At 39.9% G+C, this 14,124-nt stretch overlaps 1 protein-coding gene across 2 annotated transcripts in view; it reads right to left on the bottom strand.

Moving 5' to 3' along the window:
- The window catches only part of MELK (maternal embryonic leucine zipper kinase), a 72,823-nt gene extending 62,665 nt beyond the window's left edge, over window positions 1-10,158 (bottom strand). The window contains exons 1-6 of one of the 2 annotated variants that reach the window (XM_055578545.1): window positions 9,992-10,158; window positions 9,343-9,568; window positions 5,388-5,483; window positions 3,761-3,846; window positions 1,791-1,907; window positions 767-910 (exon numbers count right to left, since the gene is read on the bottom strand). In XM_055578545.1, coding sequence (XP_055434520.1) covers window positions 767-910; window positions 1,791-1,907; window positions 3,761-3,846; window positions 5,388-5,445 — 405 coding nt within the window. In that variant the 5' untranslated portion in view covers window positions 5,446-5,483; window positions 9,343-9,568; window positions 9,992-10,158. The remainder of the gene's footprint in view (window positions 1-766; window positions 911-1,790; window positions 1,908-3,760; window positions 3,847-5,387; window positions 5,484-9,342; window positions 9,569-9,991) is intronic. The other variant, XM_055578544.1, reaches the window with a different exon arrangement.
- Window positions 10,159-14,124: the final 3,966 nt, after the last annotated feature.

Raw genomic sequence — 14,124 nt, 5'->3', positions numbered from 1 at the left:
GACAAGAATGGAAGGAAAGAGAAGAGGAGAGGAATGTTGATAACTATCCTGCTTCCCCTCAAGTCACATTAGCATAAACCAATTTCTCCTTGGTACTCTGAGGTTCAACTACAAGCACTTTGATATGTGCCAAAGGCAAGTTTGAACAGAAAGAGTGAACGCGAATCAAAGAGTTGGATAAAAACAAAGGGAAAAGGACAGAAACCTCCATATCTTGTTAGGGCAATTCTAGATCTCAAACCCTAGTACCAAATTACATTGAAATTCATGTTCACCAGCATGCATATTAGCCAAAGCCTACATACTTAAGAGTATCAAATTTTTATTCTGCCCTTGAAAGCACAGTCTGCCCATTTCATTGAACTGTTCACTTCTGAAGCATAATGGAATTAAAATTAAAGGAAGATGATGTCAGGAAAAGAGTAGCAAGAGGAAGATACTCAAAGACAATATTCTCAAAGAAAACACTCAAAACTCTTCTTTCCTAGGAATAAAACCTGAGGTTTATATTCTGCAGCTGATTACAAAGACATTTATAATGTCACACAAAATTGACAAAGAAATAGAATGCCAATAACAAGTCCATCCAGAAGAGCCCAGCAGGAGTCAAAAGTCAAAAAGGAAAAAGAAAGATACATTAGGAATGGGACAAAAAAATAAGCAAAAGCCCAGATAAATTCTAAACAGAAAGAACATTTGGAAACTGAGTGATGACAGGTAAGTGATGTCAAGTTCTCAGGTGAGCACCCGTAATGCAGGCACTTACTGGTTTGAGGTCCCTGTGAGCGTAGCCCTGGCTGTGCACATAAGCAACTGCAGACACTATCTGACGGAAGACAACGCGGGTCTCCTCCTCTGACAGGCGATCATGGGAAATTATGTAGTCAAACAGCTCTCCTCCAGGGCAATACTGCAAGAGCAGCCGAGTCACATAAATATCATTATTACTTGCAAAAATCAGAGGCGTTTAAAATAAAAAAATCATACTTAACTTAGAGATGTGTTAATTCAATTTATAAGCAAAGGAATGAACTAATTTAGGTATATTCAAAAATACACTCTCAGTATTTCAGCTTTTGGAATACTTTTGGCCTTGAACTATTTTTTTTTTAATTTATTTATTTATTATTTTTTAGTTGCACTGGGTCTTTGTTGCTTCACACAGGTTTTCTCCAGGAACAAATTCTAACCTATTCTGTCCACTAAAGCACACCATCACATGAGGAGGGTATTACAAAGGATATATTTACAATGTGTCTCCAGTTTATTATACACATCTACTTGGTCTACATTGTTACAGATCGAACTTAAACAGGTAAGCCACTTAGCATTTAATCTTGCAAGTGAAACGAATTTAATACCTCTCCAATAACTATCATAAAATGAAAGAGAATTGCCTGAATAAACGTTTGTGTCCCCCAAAAAATTCCTACGTGGAAACTCTAAGCCCTGAAGATGGTGATTTTAGAAGGTGGAACCTTTGGGAGGTGATTAGGACATGAGGGCAGAGTCCTCGTGAATGAAATCAGTGCTCTCATAAAAGAGGCTAGAGAGATCCCTAGCCTTTTCCATCATGTAAGCACACAGCAATAAGGTATCAGCTATGAACCAGAAAGAGGACCCTCACCCGACCATGCTGGTGCCTTGATCTTGGGATTCCCAGCCTCCAGAACTGTAAGAAGTAAGTTGCTGTTGTTCATAAGCTACTCAGTCTGTGATACTTGCTACAGCAGCCCAAACAGACTAAGACAGTGACAAATAACTTTAGGTCTCTGGAACTTACTACTGACCTCGAGAACCATGAATATTTTGTTGGCTGTCTCTATCACATGGTAGAGTTGACATATATGCTGATGTCTCAGGTTCTTCAAGGCATCAATTTCTGTTTTGACCCGAGGCAAATCACTCTGTGACAAAACATTTTATTAAATGAGCAATAAACTTATTTGGAAAATATTCCAAGCCCCAATATCAACAACTCTAATACTAAGTAGCAAAAGCAGTCAATGGCCTCAAAACAATTTGCTCAACAATACAGAAATAGAGAACAGAAACTTATTTCTGTGTACATTTTCAAAAAGCCCTGAGGATTTTACAAAAGAAAAGTCCAATCTGAGGCAAGAGTACAACATCCAGAAAAAATAAAATAATCTCACTCCCTTTAGAAGGTTAGCATTCCAAACAAGGAAACTGATAGGAACACTATCCAGCGTGCATGTCTAGGCTACCTCTTCAGTCTCTGCAATGTCCATTAAGAAGCACGATGAAACCTATGGCTGATCCATGTTAATGTTTGATAGAAACCAATGCAATACTGTAAAGCAATTATCCTTCAATCAAAAATTAATTTTCTAAAAAAGAAGCCTGCTGAGCTAAAAATTGGTGAATGTAGTAAAAGGTATTCACTATCTCAGTCTTCCAACTTTTCAAGGAGCTTGAAATTTTTCAAAATAAGATGTTGCCTGGGAGGAGGATAGCCAAGTTGAAAAAACCTTAAAGTTCAGAGTAAAGATAAAAATCCAGATATCCATGTAGTAAACAAGTAATATTTTATTATAAAAAGGGACTCAGTCTAATGATCAGTGGTTTAAGATCCAATTAACTTAGGGCCATGCAACCTGATATTAGATCTTAACCAAGAAGTTGTAACTTTAACTATTCTGACATGATGATCTTTTTTTCTTCTTTTTTGGGTGGATGTGGGAATCTGATGATTAAAACCCTGAAAGTAATCAAAATGTTTTTAAAGTCCTAGGAAGTAACTAAAATAAGCATAATAACAATAGGAAATATAAAAACCAGTTTAGAAGTAATGAATTAATATCATCATATTGATGCTTTAGAATAAGTTTTGAGTACTAGTATGTTACATCTTATAATAACAATTCACATTTTATCTGCTATTAAGGTATTTGCTGGGTCAAGTAAATAAGGTACACTAAAGTTATAACTGAAGTTTAAATTGCTTAAGGGAATTAAATTAATCAATTTTGTAACCAATGTTTAAATGATCAGGAAAAATCATTCTTAATATCTTTTTATTAGTTTAATGAACATAATACTGAGCACTGAAAACAAAAATACTGAGGGAGAGCTGAATCATCAGTTGACAGGTTATTTAAAAATAATTCTGATACAGATCACTTTGTGATTTTGGCATATATTTCAGAAGGAGTTCACAGAATTGAGTGATACTGCTGCTGCTGCTGCTGCTAAGTTGCTTCAGTCGTGTCCAACTCTGTGCGACCTCTGAGACGGCAGCCCACCAGGCTCCCCCGTCCCTGGGATTCTCTAGGCAAGAACACTGGAGTAGGTTGCCATTTCCTTCTCCAACCGTAACACAACATTCTCTTCAACTTATTTATATATGTTAATCAGCACTTACATCCTTAAAAATAAAGTAACAAGTCATATTAAACTCTGCCAGGCTCCTCTATCCATGGAATTTTTCAGGCAAGAGTACTGGAGTGGGTTGCCATTTCCTTCTCCAGGGGATCTTCCCAACCCAGGGATGGAACTTGCATCTCCTGGGTCTCCTGCATTGGCAGGCAGATTATCTGCCTGCCAATATTCTTTATCTGAGATATTCTTTATCTCAGTGGAGCCACCAGGGAAGTCCTTTTAAAACCACAGATTTATACATAACTGGCTGTGGAAATGTTATTTTAATAAAAGAGCAATAACTAGAACATTAGAAAAAATTCAGATTATAATTCACAAAACTGATCTATAAATATTTTTAAAATAATGTTAAACTTACCCCTAGTGCATTTTTATCCATGATTTTTATAGCTACCATTTCTCCAGTGAGGATATGGCAGGCAAGTTTGACCTTTGCAAAGCCACCTAAGTATAGGAAAATGTATTATAAAGAGACAAGCAAACTAACTTAAATATCATCAGCAGAGCAAACTGAGAACTCAAGCACAAATACCTTTCCAAGTACTTTATAAAGCTCTCTTGAGCTATATTTTCCTGAAATTTGTGGCCCTTTTTTTTCATATTGCTTCCAAAGCATTAGCCATGATCCCAACCTCTCCTTATCCAATGACTGGCTAAAGATTCCCTTTTGCCATTATAGGATATCTTTAATTTTGCAATTAGGAAGAAGTAGAAATTTATTTTATAATTCTTTAGAAATTTGTTTTATAATTAACATTGCAATTAAACCTTTTAATTAGCATCGTCAAAAGACAATATAAAGTTGCAGAGACAAAAGACAAATAATATGAAACTTCCATTCAGTTTTAAAACTGAAAAAATAAGCAATTATGTTTCAAAATTGGCTCAAAACCTGGGTAAATATCCACATTCAGGTATCTGAAAGTAACAAACTTAGTACCTCTAAAAAGAAGTTCCCAGAAGTCCCTCCCATGGTGTACCCCATCTCAGTAAATGGCAAACTCATCTTCCCAGATCAGGCCAAAAGCCTGGAAGCCATCTTTAGCCCTTCCTTTTTGTCTCACACCCCATACCCAAACCATCAACATAGCCCATTGGCTTCATCTTCAAAAATTTTATCAATGTTTATCTTGGGGGAAAGGAGGCAGGCACTGAACGGAATCATTCTATGTCCTGATCTGAACATATGGGCATATGTGAGCCAAAAGGCCACCAAATGTATTACACTTTGCTTATTTTACTATGTATTATGCCTCAATTAATTACATTTATATGTACATATATGTGTGTCTGTATACAGAAGCCCACTGCCTTCAATTCTATCTCCATCCATGTCACCATCATCTCCAGGATCACTCACCTAAATTACTGCAGTAACTTCCTAACATCTATCTGCTTCTGCCTTTGCCCTCTCCCAACCATTTTTTTCACAATCAAGTAGCCAGAGTGATCCTTAAAACCAAAAGGTCAGATCACTCCTTGGCTCAAAACTCTCTAGTGACTTTTATTCTTAATAAAATGAACTATAAGACCTTTCCTACAACTCACTCTCTCTTGCTCCACTTTTTCTTACTAAAATCCCTTCAAAAATTTTAAAACTATATAAGTTAGGCTAAAAAGCTCATGGTTTGGCAGAAACCAACACAATATTGTAAAGCAATTATCCTTCAACCAAAAATAAGTAAATTTTTTTTTTCATTTTTAGAGTCTTTACTGAATTTTTTATAAGATATTGCTTCTGTTTTATTTTTTATTGAAGGATAATTGTTTTACAGAATTTTGTTGTTTGCTGGAGAGGGTGTGGAGAAAAAGGAACACTCTTGCACTGCTGGTGGGAATATAAATTGATATAGCCATTATGGAAGACGGTATGGAGATTCCTTAAAAATAAGTAAATTCTAAAAAAAGAAGAATAGCTCATGGCTGCCCCATTTCACTCTACTCTCAAATGGCTGACCTATTCGTTTCAAGAAAAAATTAATTACCTGTCCCAATAGTTTCATATAATTCATAGTATTTGAGAAGTTCATCATAATCTTTCATAGTCCTCCTGGAAGTTTACTCAAAACTATAAAAAGAACCTGTAAGACAAAAAACAGTACACAATCAAAAAAGGAACTACTAAGAGATTATCTCCTTCACTCTTTTAACTACAAATACAAATAAATCTCAGGCATATAAATCATATTGAGAAAACTGATTAGCCATAGGAAAAAACAAGACAAGACAAAACTAGCTTCCTCTCACTCCATACATAAGAATCAATTCCAGATCAAATAAAGACAAATCTTTATTTGAAAGATTTGAAAGGTAAATCTTTAAAAACTTTTAATAGAATATTGTTATCATTTCAGGATAGAGAAGGGTCCTTTAAATAGACAAAGAAACCATTAATCATAAAAATAATCAGACTAGGATGTTCTCATCAAAACTGGAACAATGTTTCCCACGGGGCCTGTCCATAACCATGTAAGGAATGTTTCTATGTGAAGCAGTTAAAATTATTTTCTTTTAACATTAATTTTTATTTATTTATTTGGCTGCTCTGGGTCTTAGTTGCTTGCAGGATCTTCAGTTGTTGCAGCATGTCAATTCTTAGTTGCAGCATGTGGGATCTAGTTTCCTGACCAGGGATCAAACCCAGGCCCCCTGCGTTGGCAGCACAGTCTTAACCACTGGACCACCAGCGAAGTCCCTGAAGCAGTTAAAACGATAATGTTCTTTTATTTGATAGACTGCTGCTTTCTCACCAATGACACCCTTAGTGCTACCTCATTGCTCCCACTTTCTTCTTCCTCAGATAGACAAAAGTTGAAATGCTCCTGCTTTGATAGAATCCATTCCAAAAGTGGTAGTTTCCCCAGCACAAAGCCCAAACCATATAAGCCCATTTCAACTGCCTCTTATTGAGATGCCCAAGACCCTAGGGAGCAGGGTTCCTCTTGCTGCAGCAAGCTAAGGACACCTAATGTTTTTAAATTACAGATGTGTTCCTAATGATTTGTGGTTCAAAAAGTTAGTTAAGTAGCTCAGTCATGTCCGACTCTTTGCGACCCTGTGGACTGTAGCCTACCAGGCTCCTCCATCCATGGGATTCTCCAGGCAAGAATACTGGAGTGGGTTGCCATTTCCTTCACCAGGGGATCTTCCCAACCCAGGGATCGAACCCAGGTCTTCCACACTGCAGGCAGATGCTTTAACCTCTGAGCCACCAGGGAAGCCTACTTCTACCCATTTCCCTTGTTTTCTACAGAACCGGTCTAATTGTATACAGTATTATACTTAAGAAACCCTCCAACCGGCCACCGTTCGCCATCTTCCAATGGATACCATGGCCATGCAGTATCACATAGGAAGACCATGTGTGTATTCTTTAAGCCCTGGGGATCAAATCTATCCCAGTTTTTCAGGATATAGTTCAAAGGAGTGAGGCTGGAATTGTTAGCTCCCACCTTGTCCTGAAGAATCCTGGACAAGCCCCCAAGATGAAAGGTTGTTGCTGAACCATGCAAAGACGCTGGGATTCTTGGCCTCTGGAGGAGAAGAATTCAATCCAGGGCCAGAGACGAGGCTTGATCGCTCAGAGCTTTTGTGTAATAAAGTTTTATTAAAGTATAAAGGAGATAGAGAAAGCTTCTGACATAGACATCACAAGGGGGTAGAAAGAGTACCATGAGTCATTTTACTTGGAGATAAAAGGTAGGTTATTTAGCAAGTAAAAAGCCTTAAAAAATTTGGTCAGTGAAATGAACCCTAGAGTGGAAGTTTTGGAGGGAAAAATATCAAAACTCAAGAACACAATCAGCTTAAAAAATGGTTTTAGTAGCAATGTCAAAGTTAAAATAGCAAGAAAGATAAAGATAATGGAAAAAAGACCAAGATCCAATAAACAATATTAGTCATTTTCTAGGAAGAACTGGCACTGGACCAACTTAATAAGCAGGCTGAACTTTTAATCTAGCTGAATCTGCACGAATAGCGTAGGCAAACAAAAGAAGGAAAGTCAGGTCCTGATGCTAATAGAAAGCTGGTGACATAAAATGAAATATTTCCGCTTCCATTTGAGTGGCAAAAGTTGTTCTAGGCAAGGAGACAGTATAGAGGACATATTTATTCTTCCTGGGCACCTGAGATACAGGATGAGAAATATCCTTAACAGCAGTACTAATTTAGAAGCCTTTTAAAGGGCATTTGTCACTGGAGCAAACTGGGAATAAAGTGGAACCACACCCCCAAAGACAGGAATTACAGGACTAAGAATTTTTAAAACAGGTTAAAATAGCAGTAAAATATAGAGGTCAATACAAGGCTAAGAAATCTTTGGGATCCTAATGAGGGAGAAGAGAGTGAGCAGGATATTGGAAATGGAGGGATGTCAGGCTATAAATCCGTTTAGAAAGTTGTCTGATATAAAAGTAGGCTATCACATTCCTTACAGAGCAGAGCCCCAACTAATGCAATATTGGGGTATTCAGAACTCAGGGGTTAAAGAGGAAACACAAACAGATATTATGAAGCTTAAAAACCATGAAATGGAAAAAGTTCCCCAGTGGCCTAGTGGTAAGGATTCCAACCTTCCACTGCTGTGGACCAGGTTCAATCTCTGATGGGCAACTGAGATCCTGCAAGCCACGTGGCCCAGCCAAAAAACAGACTAACAAAAGACCATGTGATGAAAATAGACAAAGGAAAAGAAACAGGTCTTAGGAAATATAAGACTCTAATTGCCACCATGCACATGCCTAAATCCCATACCAAAGACTGGGCTATTTTAAATTGCCACACTCAGAAAAAGAAAGCAATTGGTATGATGTTGGAATTGATTTTCCCAGATAAGGGATGTAAGAGCATCTTAATCAATGTCTTGATGGATTTTTCCCAAATGAGTTTTGAACTTTCAGGTTATGGCCTCCAGTCAACTAGCAGAGACCTGCATCAGTGTAAGACTGAATCACATACCTCCCCTTTTTTTCTTCCTTCCATTTTCTTATCTACTCCCTTCCCTCTAAACATACCATGTCTTCAGAGAAGTAAAACTAATGTGGGCCTAAATTATATCTATTTAATCCAGGTAACATTATTTTTTCTACTGTATAAGAAAACTAGTATTTATACTGCAAACTGCTATAATGATAGCAGATTTTACTTGGCTTGTGGAAGTAGAATTGGTTCTAAATATTCTTAAGTCTCCTGTTTATCCTCTAGAGTCTGGAAATATAGAATAAGGACATGTGACTGGAGTTATCCAGCTGCTGCTAAAGGAGGTATATGATTAGTTAAATGTGGAAGGGAACCTCCCATCTGTGGATAAAGAAGAAGGAAACTAGACCCCAATCAGACACCTGATTGTCCTTCAGAAAGTGACTAAATAGAACTGGAGCTATATCAAACTGTGGTCCTGAACTTTTCTGAGGAAACAAGGAATTGCCTAGATAGTGGGAGGAAGTTTATCAGTAAATTTTATAGGATAGCAACAAATTGGGGGCATTTTCTTACCAACATAGTCTTCTTTGGGCAATGCTATTTCCTGCCGTGTAGTACATTTACGTTATCTAGTGAGCTTGGTAAGACACTGATGCTGAGGATATTTCAAATGAGAAGCAGCATACAGAATGTCTTACAATGTGACCTTGTAATACATTTAATTAACATCCAGTTCTGCTCCCTTGCAGAGGCTTCTGGGAGCACCAACAGAGAGACATTCATTCCCAAAGGCAGTAAGAGATTGATCTGATCATCTCTTTGGTCCACAGTAGATATACTGAAAGGATAGATTCACTGGTGAGACAAGCCCATGAAGGTGCAGTAAGGGCGTTTCTGATTTATCCCACACAGCACAGAAATAGAAACCAAAATATGAACAAAAAAGTGAGGAACACTAGTCTCTTAGCAAAACTCCAGGCACCTGTGATGCTGCCCTACCTTCCCTCTTTCCCTTACCAAAGAGAAATAGCGATGGTGAAGCTCAATAGTTACTCATCCTAGGAATGAGAGAGGCCGGATCACTCCCCTGGGACGCCCTCCGTTGAAGTCTCCCTTTCCCTACTGGTCTTTAGGTGAGGGCCACTTCTTTTACTGCTATAGCATTCGGTGTATACTCCCCTTTTAGTGTAAGTCTCTCAAGCCACTACTTTGAGAAGGTGAAGGAAGAGGAAGCCTTCGGACTCTGAAAGAGGGGTGATAAGACATAACACATTTCCTTTTTCACTGAACTGCCCCAGTAAATTGAGTTGTACGAACAGAAACAACTTGAAATCCTTCCTTGAATGTGTTTCTCGGAGACCGTCAAGGTCGTGCAAACGTGAAATGGGAATTCACATCTATCCCAGCCTCCTAGGTGGCAAGCGCTTCCACTGCACACCTCATCGATAACCCGGAGGCGGGTACGATCACTATCCCCACTTACAGAGGAGAAAAACGGGAGTCGGAAAGGCTAATTATCTCATCCAGGGAGCCGAACTCGTAAGGCGGGGGCTCCAGGAAGTTCCGCAAAACTCCGGTGAGCCAGCAGCACACTGGGCCCAAGCCGCTGTCCCCCGCACTGCGCACTGCCGGGACTTCGGCCCTCACCCACGCGGGACAGACTGACCTGAGGGCGGAGGGCTGGGAGGGACTGAACCAGGCAGAAAGACAGACGCACTGGACTGCAATCCCGAAGAAAGCGACGAGTGCAGAAAGTTCCTAAGAATTTTGGGATGGTCAGGTTCTGGCCGCTTCCGCCCGCCAAGGGAATCAAACCTCGCGCGCCGGAAGGGGCGGGGGTGCGGCGGGGGCGGGGCTCATCGGGGACGGTGCGGTCCCTGCGAGGAGAGGCGGGGTCGTTCGCGGGCCGAGAGGGGATTTCAAGTCTCGGTAGTCAACCTGGAGTGTGACTGAGGGCACGGGAAGATTTGCCTGGTGGCGTGGACGTACAGAGTTTCCACATATTTAAACTTTCTTAAGTTCTCTTTCCTAAAATTAATCTGCAGAGAAGTCACTAGTAGTGAAGGTTCTCATTTTCGTCCTCCTCTTGCCTCATGGCCCTTCTGTCATCCAGCGAAAAACAAGTATACCTCTGCCCTCTCCACGTCTTACTATAAACTGTGTTGTCACGAAGAATGAAATCCCCAGGAGCCATTAGATAACTCAAGGTACCAGAAACACCAACCTAGCATCACTGTAAAGTCCTTCTAATACGTTTTACCGTTTGGTCATTATTTATGTGACTTTCACCCGATGTATGAATTACAATTGTAATGATAACTCGATCCTGACATTAAAAAAAATTATAGCAAGAGGAAAGAAAAAGTATTAAGTATAAATTTACACACATGTTTTTAGGGGTTTCCCTAGTGGCTCAGACGGCAAAGAATCCGTCCGCAATGCGGGAGACCTGGGTTCGATCCCTGGGTTGGAAAGATCCCCTAGAGGAGGGTATGGCAACCCACTGCAGTATTCTTGCTTGCCAAATCCCATGGACAGAGGAGCCTGGTGGGCTGCAGTCCACAGGGTCACAAAGAGTCGGACACGGAGCGACTAACAGCACAGCATATTATAGTAAAGGATTTTCAAGCCAAAAAAAAAAAAAAAAAATACACTAAGATAACATGTATGGAACTGAAATATGAGTTAAAGGGAAAAGAGGGAAATTAAGCAAGTTAAAAAAGAAATCATATATTTTGTTTATTTTTTTAAATAATAGTATGTATCAAATAATCTGGTATTTCCAATCTTGGATATCTTCAAAGGAGTTACTGCTTCACTTTCTGAGGTTTACAGTGAACAGTTGTTCTAAAATACATAAATACAATTAATCCAAAAATTAAAATTTTTGTGGATTATGCAAAATCATGAGGAGAGCATGCGCTTTTCGGGGTTTACAGCCTCGCCCCAGCCATTATGACAACACAGTTGAAACCTAAAGGGCTAGGTTTTAAAGATGACACAGCTCTAAAAAGTTTGGAAGCCTTGTAAAGGCAGCTTTATGCAACTTTCGCCGGGAATTAGGGTTAGCAAGATCGCAGTGATTCAGTGCTGCTAAGAGGACACGGACGGTCCTGGTCATCCAGCCAAGAGCCAGAACAGACATTTCTATGGTGCAGTAAACATAGAGCGGTTCCTCTCTTCCCCACCTGCGCATGAGCAGTAGTCGTAGACTCGGAAAGATGGCGGAGGAGGAGCTAAGAGAAAAGATCCCTTTGGTTCTAGAAAACCTCCTGAAAAAGTGGAAGTTTTATCAGGTCCTCGGAGCCATCCAGGCAAAGCTTTTGCAAAAGAAGGAACAGAGGAATGGGAAAGAGGTCAAATTTTAGCGACTAAAATGGTTCCTGCATGATTCCTAGCCGAAAACTGTGTGACCGGGTGCACCGACCACAGACAACTGAAAGTGAAACCACTTGGCTTGAAAGTGCAACCTCTTGGCTTGAAAGTGCTAGGTAAACATTCTTTGGCCTTTGTTGTAGTCATCTAGAGGATTAATGGGGTGAGTTTACTGGTGCACTGGACCATTGCAAGACAGCCTGAATAAGATTTTCAGTGATGTCTTTGTGAAAGTAACCCCTCAAACCATAAAAACACTTCCTATTGTGGAATCTCATGTGACCTGGGGAGATCTAAATCTGAAGTCTGTTCGGAAACTCATCTATGGAAGTGAACACATCAGTCAGCTGAACCAGCAGCTGAACTAAACCCAGAATATCTGAAAGCACAGTGCATTTGGAAGCATGTGTTTTTGTTTTCTGAAATTGTTACCCAATATCTTCAGAGTTTATTTTCTCCTCTATCTTCAGAAACTGGAAGGGGAAAGTTCAGGGAAAAGATGATGATATTGGCACCACAGTTCCAAGGGAAAATTCCTGTGTGTTTTCTGAGTTAGTCACTTTCCACCTCTGAGACCAGCCGAAGACTCATTCCATGGAGGAGGGATGCTTTGTCACATCTTCTGTCCTGGGGTTAATGAATGAATACCTAAGCATGAATACAAGACAGCAGTGGACCAACCCCGGGGAGCGTACTTGAACCTATAAGAAGGCCATGGTAGATTACTGAGTCCCTGTGCCATCTATGACTCAGGGAAATGCCCATCATTTAGTTCTGCTGGGCTTCAAGATGGAATTTTCTGGTTTTCCTGATGGTTTGTTAAAACCCAAGTCAGGAAAGAGTGAGTCATTTTCTTGGTTTGGCATGGATGAAATTAGCACCATTTGGTCTTTCAGCCACCAGACAAGCAACACAACTGGACCCTTTTCTTGTATATTCTAGAATCCAGAAGTATTGCCCTGTACCCTGCAGGTTGACCAACACTCCTAGAGATGTTAGACCTAAAAAGGGGGTCTAATTGAGCTTGTGTTTGTCATTGGTGTCCATCCCTAAACGGGCCTTGCCTCTTTTCCTGTCATTCAGTTGCTTCAACTTGCCATCTAAGTAGGTGGCAAGGGTGTGCCAGGCCAAGCTTAAGAGCTAAAAACATGCTTAACTACTGTGTCCCCTGGTCCTTTAAGATTAGCTCTGCTGCAGTTTGGGTTCATGGAGCGCTCAAACGTGTTAGTACAAAGTCATACTGCTAGCTACCTTGATAAGTCAATAAATGGAGAGATGAGTTGCTGGGACAAGGAATGGGGACTTTATTCAGAAAGCCAATAAACCAAGAAGATGGTGAGCTTGTACCCCAAAAAAATTGTCTTGCCTGAGTTAGAATTCAGGTTTCTTTTATACTGATAGGCGAGGGGGTAAAGTCAAGTATTTCTGGGTTTCCATCAGCCTCCAGAGGGGCTGTGTTAGTTGTTCACAGGTGGGCCTGGTCAGGAAACAAAGGTTGGAGGTATTAACAGTGCCTTAAAATGTGTCCGATTATGAGGTAATTATGTTGGTTGCCCCAAGAGTTAACCTGCCAGGATTACATGTTATAGATGTTACTCTTATACTGTGAAGCATTGTGAAATCAGATTACTTTAAAAATGATGTATCAAAAAGTCATGGGAAAAGAGCAGTTGCGAGTGTGAAAGTCCAGGGTTTATATCCTGGATCTTATACTAAATATGAGAATGTTCCCCTTCTTAACTGTAAAATGGGGTTAATATAGTCTAGCCTGTCTGCGTCATATGGTTACGAGTACTAAGGAAAATAACCATTTTTAACTTAAAATTCTACATAAGTAAAGGAGGTTATAATTAAAAGTATGGTGTGAAAAATTAGATAACTACTTAAAAGTTTTTCAAAATCATATTGAGTGTACATATTCAAAAGCATTTGAGTGTTGCTGAATTAAGGAGAGTAATTATGCTGCAAGAGGAAAGGGTTCGGTGCAGGGAGGCAGGGCCTGAGCTGTGGGACCTGGCCTGAAAGAAGTGCCTGCCCCTCTGTCAACCTGTTTCCTCAAATGGACAGTAAGGAGATCGGATATGATTTTGCTGCTCCTGTTTCTTGAGCCACTAAATGGGTGGGTCAGGCTATTTGGAGTATAACATCTCTACCAATAATAATACCATTAGCAGCAATAATAAAACCCTCTACAATTTTTGAATGATTAATATGCATGTATATGCATCATCTCTATAGCCAAATGCCTGTCCCTCCCACATAGGGTAATTCATGCTGTTCATTCTATAATCAGTCACCAGAGTCTGCCCTATGCCTCACCCTGTTCAGGGCAATGCCTGAAGAAAGAAGAAAAGACAGATGGCTTCTGCACAAGGAAGCTCAAACTCAGAATTGCCAGATCCATAGAGCAACCAAAGGACCAGA

The sequence above is a fragment of the Bubalus kerabau genome, chromosome 4 (assembly GCF_029407905.1).
Source record: "Bubalus kerabau isolate K-KA32 ecotype Philippines breed swamp buffalo chromosome 4, PCC_UOA_SB_1v2, whole genome shotgun sequence".
In the NCBI taxonomy this organism is placed as follows: Eukaryota; Metazoa; Chordata; class Mammalia; order Artiodactyla; family Bovidae; genus Bubalus; species Bubalus kerabau.
Note: the sequence above shows the minus strand (reverse complement) of the source record. Positions and strands in the feature narration are given on the sequence as shown.